Source organism: Aedes aegypti, chromosome 2 (assembly GCF_002204515.2).
Source record: "Aedes aegypti strain LVP_AGWG chromosome 2, AaegL5.0 Primary Assembly, whole genome shotgun sequence".
Classification (NCBI taxonomy): domain Eukaryota; kingdom Metazoa; phylum Arthropoda; class Insecta; order Diptera; family Culicidae; genus Aedes; species Aedes aegypti.
The window spans coordinates 97,919,121-97,934,732 of NC_035108.1; the positions used below are offsets into that span (position 1 = coordinate 97,919,121).

Genomic DNA, 15,612 nt, shown 5'->3' on the forward strand with positions numbered 1-15,612 from the left:
TCCTGCTATATTCCGTATTATTTGTCGGTAGCCTCCCTGGTGGAATTCATGTTGAAATTATTTCAAAAACATTGGCCATTATCGCCCTCAAATCATGAAGTGATTTTTTTGTAAATACATAAACTTAACAAAGGACCATCAAAAGTATTCAGTTTTTCTGCACCTGAGGAAAAAGGGGAAATATCCAGGTCTTACTCCATGAGTTTCACGATGAGCTCTACCAGAAGTTTCAATTCATATTCTCTATTTTTTTAAACCTTTAAATTAATTCTTTAAGGATTAAATTCCAAAAATTTGTCCAACATTTCCTTAGAGATTTTCTTTGCAGATCTCTCCAACAGTGTTGCCTGAAAATTTTCACGGGTCAAGAGTCTTTCAGAAGTATCAAGTAATCTATTTTTAAACTACCGTAAAGTTACCATCCACCGTGTATTTAACAAATCTTATATTTTATCCAAATAATTTGAAGCAAACTAGAATACCAATACGAAGCGTTCAAAAAATTTAAAATTCATCGTGCATAACAAAAAACACTCAAAAATTATGTTTACACATGTCATGTTAAGGTCGCCTCGTACTGTTCTATGTGACCATTTACTGTGCGTCTAGTTTTCGTCATGATTTCGTATTTTGAAGAAACATTGTTGTTAGATCAACTTTGTTGCTTTTAGTATGCGCACTTATTTTCAAGAGAATTAAGATTTTTATTTACAATTACAGTTGAAAATGTGGTTTAATCATTTTTTTAAATGATGTGTTTGTCCCTTTTATATTTGCTTTGTTTACCAGAAGTCTACAAAAAAATCAAAAAAACTTCAGAAAATCATTCAGATGATTTTCTTCTCACATTCCTCGAGAAAAAGCTTCAGGGATTCTTCTTGTGATATCTCCAAAGATTTCTACTGGATCAATAGGGATTCTTGCAAAAAATACGCTAGAGATTTATCTACCAATTCTCCCCAAAATTATTTCAGCAATTTTTAAAAAATGCTTAGATTCTCGCTCCATTCGGTGAAAACTTTTCGTCAAACGAAAAAATCGTCACTGGACTACTGTATATTTCATGTTGTTTCCTTATGTTAGCGATCGTTAGGTCTGTGCAGCCTGATTTAGCAAGGAACGATATAAACTGTCAAAAATTTCGTTAAGGAATTTGTCGAACAACCTTGCAAGAATTTTTACGATGACAATATTTCTATTATTTTGAGTTGGATTTCTAAAATAGAGCAATCCTAGGAGTTGCTCCATAAATTTATCCAAGGATCATAGACAAATCATTTCAAAGCTTATCTAGGAATTCCTCTATTAATTCTTCAACAAATTTCTCTTGGAATTTCTCCAGCATTTTATCAAAAGATTACTCCTGCTAATCTTTCAAACATTTCTATAATGATTTATCACAGAAACTTTTCATGGATTCTCTAGAAGTTTTTTTTCACACCAATTACGACACCAATACTACAGCAAATTTTTAAAAGCACGAATTTCTTCAAGGATTCTGTCTGATATTTCTTGAAAATTAAATTGGAAGTTCTTTCAGTTATCTTTATAAGAATATTTTAACGATTACTTAGAATTAACAAAAGTTTTATCAAAGGTTACCTTAGAATTTTCTTTTGATTATACCCCCGGATTTATTAAAAAAAAATCTACTAATTTTTGAAAAAAAAAAAATTTACGTGTATCTGGAGACATCCTTAGAGGAGTAGTGTGTGATCCTTTGACTGTGACGCTTGCTCCTGCGGGGGCGAGTGAAGCGGTCAGACAGGATCAATCTTGTTACGCGCGCAGTGCAGTGGGGGGGGGGGAGAAAAGTGGCGTGATCCGCGATCTAATTTAGTAGTGTGTGATCCTTTGTGTGATCCTTTGACCGTGACGCTTGCTCCTGCGGGGGCGGGTGAAGCGATCATGTTATGCGCGTAGTGCAGTGAAAAAGTGTATAGTATTTTGCGGTAAGCTCAGTGTGGCGACGGAAAAAAACAGCCTTACATCCAGGTAAAATCGTTCTTTATTCTTTATTATTATTTACTCACCTATTACCACTTGAAACTAAATACGTGCCAGGGTCGAAAATTTAATTTTCGATTCGGGAAGTGTAAAAACATTTCGTATATCCATTTGATATCTGGGTGTTTTTATGCGGGGCTTACTGTAAATGAAAATGACCTCAGAATGTGTGTGTATTTACTGCCATTCTTGAAATGGGTCGTTGGAATTTCAGTAGAGCTATCACCTTTTATCTCCCGGGCTAAAATTGTCTGCATATATAAAGATATCGAAGGGTATCAATAAATATATGCATACAATTTTCTTCCATAAAAGCACTGCCGGTCAGTGGGAGGTGGATTGTATACACACACACACACACATCTGGAGACATCCTTAGAGGAATGACTGGGAAATTTTATTTATATTCAGATGAAATTCGTAGTTAAAATCATGACAAAATGTATACAGTAATACGAAAAGTAATTTTTTGCAATTCCGTTGTAAATCAATCAACTTTTCATTGAGAAGTTGATCAACATAACGGCCTACTTTTCCTACCGAAAAAACAGTGCTGAAAAGTGCTACTTTTCAGCACTCTTTTCGGTGCTGAAAAGTAGCACTTTTCAGTACTGTTTTGGTAGGCGTCAACCGAATAGCCCAGTCTCTTCATACCATGTGTGCTTATTTGGCGCGGCGTGTGAGTCGAGATGAGTCGGTCTCACTACGGGTGACGTGAGGCGACTAAGCAAATTGGAGCGAGTCGACATCTCAACGACTTATCTCGCCTTGCATGCCGCACAGAATAAGCACAATTGCATCAGATTCTTGAGTTTCTTGTACAATTGGCGTGAGGTGAGAATTGTCGGTGTCGTATAGCGAGGTGACAATTCTCGACTCGAGTGAAGTGACATACCATTTGGTTTACATGGCGAGTCACTTAACTCGAGTCTATATCCGCTGTGCGATCTGGTGCTGACTCAGGCTGGCGATTCTGATGTGGGATCGGATCGTCCAGCATTTGTAGTCAGCTTCTGTGTGTGCTGTCTTACCTGTTCTTCCCTCCAATAGGGAATATAGAACTGCATGGTACCGATGGGAGCGAAAAAATCTGTGACATTCAACGGTACTACAGTATCACAGCCTACGTGATTAAAAAATATTGAATGCGTAGTTTCACGCATGGCTGTATGCCCATATGGGTTCTTTTGAAATGTTTGTTTGTGCTTTTAGAGTTCATCCAGCTGAAACGGCATTTTTCGAAACAGCAAAAAATGTTGTATGCAACTCGTTGCAAAACTCGATTTATTCAGCACTCGTTGTATTTATCCAACTCGGCAAGCCTCGTACAACTCTTGCTGAAAAAATCATCATTTTGCAACTTGTTGCATAAATGATAATGTCACGAGATATGCAAAAAAAAACTTCAAAATACTCTTCAAGACATCCCTGGTCGGATTTTATGATTAATCAATCTCTCATCCCCCATTTCCTGTGAGGTATCTCTTTGTGTTTTTTTATTTCTGTTTGTTTTTCTTATGGTTCATGTTTGGTGTCTTTTTTCAGGAAAGAACTTTAAAGTTCTAATCATATAGCAGTCCTGGTCAAGAGTTGACATAAAAACGGGTCAACAGATTTGCATTTTTTTAACTGATGCATTTGTCCAGGACTCCGACGCGTTCGTGCGAGGAAAAATTCTATAAACTTTACGAGTAACGTTAGGAAATTGTATGTTATAATTTGTAGTATAAATGCCCATAAACGCGCAGTGTGTCGGGATAGCTAGGTTGTATCGTAAAAAAAAACGAATAGATGAATAGTAAAAATTCTATTAATCTTCGCCGTTTTCCTCCATGCAGAATTGTGAAAAAAATATTCCAGAGGTAGAACATTCTGAAATAACCTAAATAAAGCTTACCTGAGAATAACGTAGAGGAACAATTTACTTAGCCATAAACCTCAACTTAATGCTTCGAAAATTGAACGTTGAATCGTATCTACAACTCATATTTTGTGAAAGTAGAAGTTTTGGAACATGTACCAACATCCATTTAACTTGATAATGTTCTTTATCCGTTTCGCGACAAAACGACGGGATAAAAACACCATCTCGTGTAAGAGATGACTGCAGTACTGAAGAATGCATTAGTGAAAAAAAATTAGAAAGCATGGTTAATACTTACCAAAAATAATTCAGCTTGATATTTTGATTACTCCAAAACTGTTACAAAATCTGTGACCTGAACTTCTTGTACGAACAATTTAACCACGCCATGTACTTCAATATAATTTGATGTATAGGAAATATTCACCGTTTCTACTAAGCAACAAAATGGCAAGACAGTTTTTATGCTACATGCATAATAGTGATGTAAATTGAAATAATTAAACTTTTATTTGACGTAAAGTTTTTCTTTTGTTGTTTCAAAAATAAATCTATTTGAAATTGTACCCAGTAGATCCAACAATATTGTTGCTTTATTCTGATAAATATGATTACTGTTCCAACGCATTTTTTATCACAACAAATTGAACAAGTTTATTGAGAACAACAAAGTTATTCATTGTTTTAAATAGCTGTTATTTCTCTGCGTGTTGTCATCTTATTCAAAACTTATAATTTCATTTTGCCCCATCCGTTTTAACTTACTCCGGTGTATCTTATAGTAGTAAAAACTCATATTTACAGAAAAAATGTCGATTAATTAGATTAATCGAAAAATACTGATCGATTATTCGTTATCGATAAGCGAAATTGTTGGACTGTAATCGATTGTGGGCTTCGTAGCCGTGCGATTAGCGGCGTCAGTCGTTTAGGCGTATTGTGTTACGGAGTGTGGGTTCGATTCCCGCCCCAGTCGGAGAAAACTTTTCATCAAACGAAAAATTCTTCACTGGTCCATTGGTCGTTCCGTGTCTCCGCTGTCTAATGTTCGTTATGTACAGTCTGTGCAGCCTATGGCTGAAGACGGTCTAAATTGTCTTTTCTTTTTAAATTACCAACTAATCGATTATTTGAGATTTTGCGACAACCCTAGCGTCGGCAGGGTGGGTCGTGTTGGGGGCTACATTCGGGTGAGTGACACAAGTCGGGAATCTAAAGTGGCGTGTGTTTGGCAACGAATTGGAAACGGCGTGAATGATTTTAGTCTTACTCTTTTACGGCTCGTTCCGTACGAAACAAACGTAAAGCTGGTTCTGAACATTTTGGTTTGAAGAAAATATCCAGCTTTTTACGTTAGCTTGCTATAAACTTTGAATCACCCCCTTCTGACATTCCTTGCCCACACTGAAGTTTTTATAGCTGGGTCGCAGTAAGCTTTGCGATTTTCGATTATTGTTATGTTGTCAAAGAAACGCTTATGAGCCTCTGTACGTGCCATGAATTCTTTTGTTCTCATGACTTTTAACTTCTGCGTTCATGAGTCCTCTCATGGCGTAGTGGTAACGGGCCCCAACTGGAGATCGGGGAGTCGTGAGTTCGATTCTCACTGAGAAAACGTGTAACTTTTTCGCAAATCCTCACATCAATTTGTCCATCTAATCCAATTGCAAATTATATGTAATGTTTAGCTTTTCGGTAGTTGTTAAACTTCCACTCGGCTGGTTAGCCGTAAACCACGATTCATAATTAAAAACAAGTATCATCTACAAGGGTTTTGGTTGTAATTGTACCTGTAAAATGAGTGATTGTGCACAGTGTTGTGAAAAACTCAATTTCTCATAACTCACGCTTGAGATTTTTCATGCGTGAGTTGTCAATCACGCAACTTAGCAGTCAGTCAGAGTTGGCTCACTTTTTTAACTCATTGTCTCATTTTTCCACAGTTTACTCACACACGGCAATAATTTATTGGTAGTCTGGTTGAATAATAGTAATCCTTTCTAACGTGAACAACAACATTCAGGTTTTGCGAGGTTTTGACGGGTTTTGCGACTGAATCATTTTTTACGGCTTGAGTTGATTGAGTGATTTTGCATCAAAGTCTCAAGCGTATGATTTGCAAAGCACATCTCTAATGAGTTTGCTCTCACGGGAGAGCGTATTGATTGAGATTTGAGTGTGAGTCTATCAACACTGATTGAGCAGTGTTCACTGAAATGAATAAGTAAACGAGGCCGTGATAATTCCTGACAGCATTTTTGTTTCGAACTAATGCGCTTGAAATGTTAAGTTGGTTCGTCCACTGAGACGTTTTATGAACCCGGATCTGATTGACGTATTATGATATGGGATCCGATGACCGATCCAATGTAATCTTGCACTTTTATATGCGATTTCGCAATAATAGGGGGTCCTGTTAGCAATACAATTTATAAAACCTTTCCTCATTTTTCTATATCCTAACCTGAACAATTCCCCGGTAAGCCCTTACTATTTAATTGTGCATGTTATGTATTGCGTTGTTCATAACACATATTGATCTAGACGTAAACAAATTTGTGAACATCTTAGACCATTTCACTTTTGCACACTTTTGACATCTCGTCAGAATGGAATCATTCTGGCCAAAAGGGCTGTTCTCAGGCGTAGTATAAGGTTCCCTATGTGGAGAAAATCAATGCGAATGAGTGAGGAAGGGCTGAACGACCCTTTAGGAATACCGTACACCCCCGTTAATTTGAACGGTATCTCATGCAAACCATCGGGGTTCATTTTTAGTTTGAACATCTATAGTCACCCTAGAAACGTGTTTCTAATTACCTCTTTCGCCGTTTTGTTTTGATTCTGCGTTTCGTTCTGCAACGTTCCATTTGACTTTACTCCGTTCCATGAGCTAAATGACGTTTGAACCATTTTTAATCTGGACGATGTGCAAATTATCGGAGTACAAATTAAAAAGTGTTCAGATTAAATGTGGTCAAACCAACGGGGGTACCCGGTACATAGCTCGGCTGGGCTGTTTTGCTTGTATCATTCCAAATATTTTAGCCAACAATAGAGCGCAAATTAATATACAAATATCAAATATGCCATCATTTTTACTGAATTCGTTCCGGTTCTTACTGATCTTTCCCACTTATAGATAAAGGTTCTTTGGTGTTTGATTCCTGGAATGGTATAGAAGGAATGCAGTTACTGATAAAAAAAAAATCTTTAATTTATTTGATTTTCAATAGGTACAAGAAAATTAGAACTCCAAAACAAATAAAGTGAAAATTATTGACAGTACGATCAACATTATGAAGGCATTGCCTACTAAGATCATGCTATAAAATGTGTACGCAAGACATGTCAAAATCTATTCACCCCTCGCAGTTTTATAGTCAGCGTAAAAAGCTGGATATCTTGCAAAAGGCAATAGAAAATATTAGGCAATTATTTAAATGAATTTAGGTTAAGTTTACCCGCTGTTGAACTCATATCAGTCAGAATGACTTCAGTTTCATTCGGATGCACTTAAACTCATAATATTCTAGGGCAAAGAGAAATCGAGTTCATGTAATGCATATTAGTGACATAATTCATTCCTTCAAATTTCGCCCCAACTTACTTTTAGTTCTAGCTTTTAAAACTATTTCTGAACAATCCAACAAATTATAAATTCACTTTTACCAATCTCATCAACACGTTGTCCAATCTCTCTAACAGCTGGGGATTTTTTTTTATTTCCGTACAAAGTGGGCCGAAGGGTCTCAGATTTTCATGAAACTTTTTCCACAGGCAGGGCTCATCAATATATGAATAAAAAAAATTGAGAAAAATTCTGGGTCGCTTATTTTCCCGGAAAACTCAGTTGGAATTTTTTTGTTTTCCTCTGACACTACTTGACACTACTTATTTTGAAAAATCATAACTCAAGAACGAAGCAACTTAGAAACAAAGTTTTTTTTATGAAAATGAAAGCAAATATTCTCAGGAATAAAAAAAAATATTAACTGGAAAAAGTTTTCCACAAAATTTTCTACCGTTGAGAAAATTTGTAAAGAAAAGCCGGAAAAACTATGCTCCAACTCGTAGAAATTTTTCAAAAAAATATTTTTGAGAAGATAATTTCATAAGCTTTAATTGCTGAAATTTTTGAAATGTACTTTTTTTTCGTTTTTGAGTTATGGCCAATTTTGTAAAAAATGTGCAAATGGCGAGTTCACTGCCTCTCATTGGAGCAGTGCTGCTGGAACAGCGGGTTTCCAACTTATGGATTTACTGACGACTATCAAGCTTTGATAGATGCTATGTGCATAACCTTCGGGCTGTCGCGCTGTTGTACTTTGTACAACAGTTATGAGATATATGCTATCATTTTGCAACATAAATATCTATCAACACCAAACCAAAATGTATTCCTCAAGAATCTTCTTAAGAACAATACTCGACAGTTTTTATTTACAGTATGGCACTTTATAATACGGTAAAATCAACAAATGTACATGGAAGTCGCATAATAATGAACGCATTTTGTACGGTTCGAGGAAACCACAGTTTGTAATCGCCATATCTTAAAATCCAGATAATATAGAAACTTGGGGTCTTTATTAAAGTTGTTCTTGAGTTGACCGCTAGGTGGCACTAGTGGGCATGGAAGTTTTCCTTATTTTTGCAGATATTTCAGGATCCTGACCATTCAGAAGGATGTCGTCTTCGGCAAAGTTGTTTAGTAAGTTAAGGACTATCATGTAGTTCAGTAGTTCAGTAGCTCAAGGGCTATCATTATTTGAGCCAAAAAATAGAGTATTTTGCCAACAGGCGGCGCTAGTGAGCATGAAATTTTTGTTGTTGACTATTTAGACGTCTATACTTACTTCGGCAAAGTTGTTCAGAAGTTCAGGGACTATCATTATTTTGTAAAATCTAGAACTTTAAGGATTAAACAAAGAAAGAATTTGAGCTACTGAACAACTCTGCCGAAAACACCATCTTTCTAAGTGATCAGGCTCCTGAGATATTTGCGAAACAAATGTTTTCTGCTCACTAGTGCTGCCTGGTGGCAAAATTTTGAATCATCTAGCTCAAAAAAAGATAGTCCATGAGTTACCGAACAATTTTGCCGAAGACGTCATCTTTCTAAGTGGTCAAGATCATGAGATATGAGAAACAAAAGTTTTTTGCTCACTAGCGCCGCCTAGTGGCAAAATTTAGAATTTCTTGGCTATAATAATAATAGCCCTTAAGCTTCTGAAAAATTTTGCCGAAGACGTTATCTTTCTAGGTGGTCAGACTCCTGGGATATTCGCAAAACCAAGGGTGTTGTACAAAGTACAACACGCGACTACTCGCGTTACAAAAATTCGCGCGACGACCGAAAGGATAAGCACCCTGAAGCAAAGTATTTTGACCTCAACTATAACTCTCTTCAGTGTCGTGTAGGGTTTTGTTCTTCTTCGTCGTAAGCGCTACTATTCGTCGTATCAAACTTTAAATGTTCCACTACGGCGGATATTCAAACTTACCTGCAACATAGATTCATTATCCAAGTGTAATTTTGTGAAAGCTGTTATGGTTTGTACACTTGTACACCAAAAATGCAATAAAACTACTGTATTTCGGTAAATACTTTCAGTTCAATTATCCACTTTGCACTTTTTCACCGAAATCGCATGGACGAACACGATTTGAGAGAAATGCTTAGCGATCGACTGAGCCACACCACTTTCCAACACAAGTTTCTTCCCGCCCCCGTGGGTGACTTACTTCGCCGGGCACTTATTTTCACTATGGAAAACCTTCGTATATCTTCACTGAAGGATTTCATTCCAATCACACGCCGTAAAACTTCAATACTTAAATCACCAAATTTTACGAAATTTCCTCAACCGCCGCGTATAATTGAGAATGTAAACAAAGTTTAATCCGTCGTACTGAGAAAAAAAAAAGCTTTTACGCATCAATGTGTGCGCGACGCTCGATGTAAAAATACGGTTTCTTTGATTGTGTTGTTTTCGCTGTACTGTGAGCAAATGCCAGAATTGTACGGTCAAAAGGAATTGTGTTCATATGTTTGGGCTGAATTTTGATAACGAACAATGAATTTTAAAGGAAATTAGTATATTCCATCATGCTGAAGGAATGGAGGGAGATGCCAGTAGATCTATATATTCTAGTAAAACATTTTACTATAGCGTTGATATGTTGTGTTTTAACCATTAAATACACACAGTGAGCCGTAAGATGTGAGACGAATCTGGAAACTGATTGCGACGGAGTTGAAAACGATACGACGGACTGAGAATACGGTAAGATTCATTTTCTTTGCATTATTTCCAAAAAGAGATCAAGATTTATCAAAATGTTATTGTACAATGCTAAAGCCGTTTTGAGAAAGAATTGTTTGGCATCGGTTTGTATCAGCATCATTCACTGCAATACTGGGAAAATTGCAGTTCTCACTGATCAATGCTTAACCCCTCTACCGGCAGCTTCATTTTTTATCCACATCCCCGGGGCACCTGGAATCTACTATAAAGTGGTCATGGCAGCCGGTAGTGCTGGAAATGCTTCGGAAAGCATAACCTTTGAAAATCATGAAGTTTGATGCCCATATTGATATGGTTCCAGATATGTTCCTAATTGACCACTTCCCCCAGGGCACCTGGAACCTTCTATAGAGTGGTCTGTGCATCTAATGGTTCTGAATACGCTGCAGGAAACATCATTTGGAAGGTTGATGTCCACTTGGATATAGCTCCGGATAATATTTACATGATTGGAAATACAAACATGACTGACCATGCTTTCCGGAACCAGTTTTACGGAAATGGTCATATTTCTGAAGATTTCCAACCAATCTTAATGCGTCCGGTGGCATTCAACTTCCTATTAGTTCTAGTTTCTAGGAAAATTGCAAACATCTATCTAACTTTACACCGCACAAAAATACAAGCGACAGAAAAAATGACATTTGGACATGACCTCAGAAAATCCGGAACATCTCCGGTGTCCAGTGGCCAATATGCATGGCCAAGGAAGTTCCTAAAACTGGACCAAATTTGCCGTCGACTGCTTCCAGATGCATCCAATTTCATTCATTTTTCATAAAGTTATAAGCATTTGAATTTGGGCAATATTTTGCCTATCTCAATCATTTTGCCTATCCCCTGTACTAACTCTTCTCCTCCTTTCTTTTCCAGCAGCACCCACTCGTCCCAGTTTGGCGCGAACCACCCGCTCGGAGTGCTTGGGAACCTTTCGGCGCTCAACATGAACGTTCAGAATCTGTCCGGGCTGACGGCGGCCGCAGCTGCTGCAGCAGGACTGGGAGTTGGCCACGGGGACGTATTGGAAAAGCTAAAGATGCAAGTGCGCGACTTGAAGGTGGGACTTGGGATGGGCGATCAGAGTGATTTCGCCGCGCTGCATGCCAGTTTTGGGGCTAGTGCGATGCAACAGTCGCCGCATCCCGCCGGAAACGGAAATGTGTTCGGGAGTGGGCCGGGTGGTAGTGGAAGTGGTGGTGGTGGTGGGGTTAGTGGCATTGGTGATCAGAGGGGTGCGGGACAAAACAGTGCCGGAGGGGGTGCGAGTGGGGGTGGTGCGAACAATAGTGGGGGCGGGTACACGTTTACACTGCCCAATGCTCCGGTGGTCAACAAGGACGGTAAGTTTGAAATGGGTGATCGTAAGATGTCCCAAAATTACACTTTTCAGGAAATTTGGGGGCTCAACCTGGTAGCTATGGATGTAACAAATAAACTTTTGTATGAGGTTTAGAGGTTGCTCCGTTGAAATATATGTGAAAATTCCGATTATTGTGATAAACATACGGTGTCAAAATTACTATTATTATTGCCATTTCATGTATTTTAGACATTTTTAATAAAACGTTCAGCATTTGAATCAAGACTTTGTTATCAGGTTAAATTTAACTAAACGTCATTTCTCAGAGTTCCCATCATACAAAAGTTCGTTTGTCAATTTGGGACATCCTAGTGATTAGGTCTTACAGTGTACAGTGTAAGACTTGCACAGACTTATAATTCTGTGGATTGTATGATTCATTGTGAACAATTTGGTTTTTCCTTTCTTAGGAACTCCCGGTTCGAATTCGTCTACGTCCAGCGAGACGTCAAATTCCTCGCAACAGAACAACGGTTGGAGCTTTGAAGAGCAATTCAAACAAGTCCGACAGGTAAGCGATTCTATAATTTTATGCCTCCGCCGATTCTAGGACTGGATGAGTTTTTTTCAGTTCTACTTCCCTCAACCTGTCCAAGCAATTCTCGCTCATAATGGAGCTCGATGGTGGACAGGATTACGATGAATATTTTTTCGTCGTATGTAAAGTGCGTGGAGATGAGCGACATCAAAGTAATTGTGTGCATCAATTTCATGCCAAACTATCGTTGATCATTGACACCGACCCTTTAACAGAACTTTCTAATGTGAACAATAATATTGGGTTTTGACGGATTTAAAATGGGTTTTATTAGAGTGCCTATTAAGAAGAGTGACGTCATGCTCCTATTTTGACAGATCACCTGCTCAATAGGCCTTTTCATGTGACAGGTCTGTCTAGGCATTTGTTTACATCGATGGAGGGCCGGTGTAAACATGAGGCTGTCATTTTCATAGAGAAATTGTCAAAGAGCTTCCCGATCAGCTGATTTAGCACGTCTTGTGAATAGGCCTATTTGAACGCGGATTTATGCGGAAATGACAGTTCGCCGCTGTTGCATTTTTGACATCGACGCCACCCTTATTTAAATGCACTCTGCACGGAGAAAATGAAATACTCAAAAGTGAGTTCATTCCACTCAATTCCGAGGGTTCGTGCGTCAACCTAATTTTGAGTTGGGGTAGAAGTTGTTTTCATTTGCAGCCATGCGAGAAAATACCTACTGGCTAAGTTCTTTTCATTCAACCGACAGATCAAATAACTAAAATTCCAGTACTAGGCCACTTACTCAAATTTGAGGTAACGCACTAAGGTTCGGTTCTCTCCGACAACAACAGAAGGAGCGAATGGAATAGGGAGAGAAAAATAACTCAAAAGTAAGTTTAAAAATATGGGTTTTTCGTTTTCTCCGTGTGGGTTTCATGATTGAATTATTTTTAACGGCATGAGCGTGAGCAAATGCTTTTGCATCAAAATCCCATGCGTGAGTTTTGTGAAGCTGATCTCAAATGAGTTTGCTCTCGCGAGTTCTCCCCCCAATGATTGAGATTGGAGTTTACTAACACTGTTATGATATCTCAAATGCGTACAGAATAAAGTTTAACCAAGGATTTAGCATGATTTTGTTTACCAGGAATCTCATCAGATATTTTTTTAGGGATTTCTCCAGCAATTCATGCAATAATTACTAAATCCAAACTCCTAACTCCTTAGGTAAGTTCTCGAAACATGCTTAAAGGACTACTTAAAACAACAACAAATTTTTCTTCTAATTATTTTTGCAATCCTTATGATTCCATACCAGCGAACTCTTTCTATAGTTTCGAGGATCTCCTTAGAGATTCTTTTAATAGTTATTTGTAGGAATTTCTCAGGTATGTCTCCAAGAATTTCTCCTAAGAGTACCTGATCAGTTTTGCAAAAAATTGCCACATACTTTCTGCTTGCAATCTTCTGATTTCCTTCAAATGCTCACTTGAAGACTTCTTTGAGAAATGATTAGTTAGAATGGACTTTTTGGTATTTTGTCATTTTAAAGATGAGTTGAGGTCTTTATAATATCCTTTTGTTGCTAATTAGACACAAATGTTCCAACGATTAAGTACCTGTTTTTAAATATTAAAAGAAATGACGCAAATATTTTGTTGTTCAGAATTCTTGGAGAACGATTTTAGGAAATTCTTGAGAACATGTAGTCTGGTCTGACTAAACACACACCAAATTGTCGGTTATAAATCATTCCTGAAAGACACTTGCTCCGTGAATTCTTTTAAGACATTTCTGAGCTTATTCTCGATTGGAACTTTCATAAAATATCTAGATAAATTGTTGTAGTAATTATCGAAAAAGCTCAATAAACATACTTGGAAGAACATCCACAATATTCCTGAATCATTTTCTGGGATAATCTGGCGCCGCTAGCCAAAACTTAAGAACCTAATGCAGCCCACAGACGACTCAGACTGTTTGACCAACTTTGAGTTGAGGTTGATGCTCATGTTGGTGCTATGTTTGACTGTGTGTGATGCTGCTTGACGAACCAGTTTGACAGTTTGTGAAACCGATTTGACAGTTGACAAAATCAGTCGGGCAAAACCAAACGAGTTTGATTTTGCTCACACCACCGGTGGGGGCGGAGTTGAATGTTTGACCGAACATTGACGTCATGCCGACGGCCGATGCAGATGGGTGACTAGTCATAATGCGTGAATTTACGCTGCGTCGTCGCCCCGGTTGTTTAGTAAATGTGCGCTCTTGAGTTTATGTTTATTGTTTATATGTATTCCACTAGTGATTTTGCACAACCATTCACTGTTTCTACAGCAAATCCACATGAAGTTGTACCTGTGATTTCATCAAAAGTTCAATGAGGAATTCCTACAAGGAACCTATCAGAAATTTCAGAATTCCTCCAGGTAAAGTTGCAGGAATTTTTCAAGAATTCAATCAATATTCCTTCATGAATTTCATCGGTACTTTCTTCATTATTCCACCAGGTGATCCTCTAGAAATTTAATCAAGCTTTTTTCCAATGTTTGAACAAAGAATTCCAGCATGGTTTTTTTTAGAAATTCCTTCCGAAGGTTCACCTGTAGAATTCCTCATGGGATTCCATTAGGAGTTCTTCTTAGAATTCCTTGAAAAGTTCTTCCAGGGATTTCATCAGGAAAACATCAAAAATTTTCATCAGCAGTTATTGTGAGGGTTCCACCAGGAACTCCATCAAAACTTCCTCCAAGGATTCCAACAGGATTTCCTCTAAGGACCAGGAATCATTCTAGGGAATTAAATACGAGCTCGTCCAGTAAGCCCATCAGGAGTACTTCTAAATATTCAATCATGAATTCCACGAAGGATTCGCTCAGGAGTTTCTCTAAGGATACCACCGGACGTTTCTCTAGGGGATTCCATCGAAATTTACTCCAGGGGTTCCATCAAGAGTTCTTCTAGGGATTTCATCTGGAATTACTTCAAGGATTTCAGCTGGATTTCATTCAGAGATTGCACCTGGAAATCATCTAAAGGTTCCATCAGGAATTATTTCAGAGATTCCACCTGGAACTCCTCCATGGATTCTATCAGGAGTTCTTTCGGGATTTAACTAGGGATTCCTGTACGTATTCCTTTAGAAAATCCTTTCAATAGTTCACCAGGTATTCCTCATTGGATTCCACCAGAAGTCCCTCAAGAGATTTATCAGGAGTTCTTCTAGGAATTCCTTAAAAAGTTCTTCCAAGGATTTCATTAAGAGAACTTAATAAGTTATTGTGAGGATTCCACCAGGAACCCAAAACATCCAAATTTCCTCCAAGGATACCATCAGGAGTTCCTACAGGGATTCCATCATTAGTCACAGGGAATTGAACCCGAGTACGTGCAAGAAGCCCATCAGGAGTACTTCTAAATATTCAATCATGAATTCCACGAAGGATTCGTCCAGGAGTTCCTTCCGGGTTTTTGTTAGGAGTCCCTCTAGGGATTCCATCGGAATTTCCTCCAGGAATTCCATCAAGAATTTAATTAGATGTTCTTCTAGGGAATTATTTCAGGGATTCCACCTGGAATTCATTCA

General features: G+C 38.0%; 1 protein-coding gene across 7 annotated transcripts in view; it reads left to right on the plus strand.

The window, feature by feature from the left end:
• LOC5573660 (protein dead ringer) overlaps nt 1-15,612 on the plus strand; it is a 489,443-nt gene that overhangs the window by 150,378 nt on the left and 323,453 nt on the right. For 6 of the 7 annotated variants that reach the window (XM_021841653.1, XM_021841652.1, XM_021841647.1 and 3 more), the window contains 2 exons: nt 11,056-11,522; nt 11,953-12,053. In XM_021841653.1, the coding sequence (XP_021697345.1) occupies nt 11,056-11,522; nt 11,953-12,053 (568 nt within the window). The remainder of the gene's footprint in view (nt 1-11,055; nt 11,523-11,952; nt 12,054-15,612) is intronic. The other variant, XM_021841651.1, reaches the window with a different exon arrangement.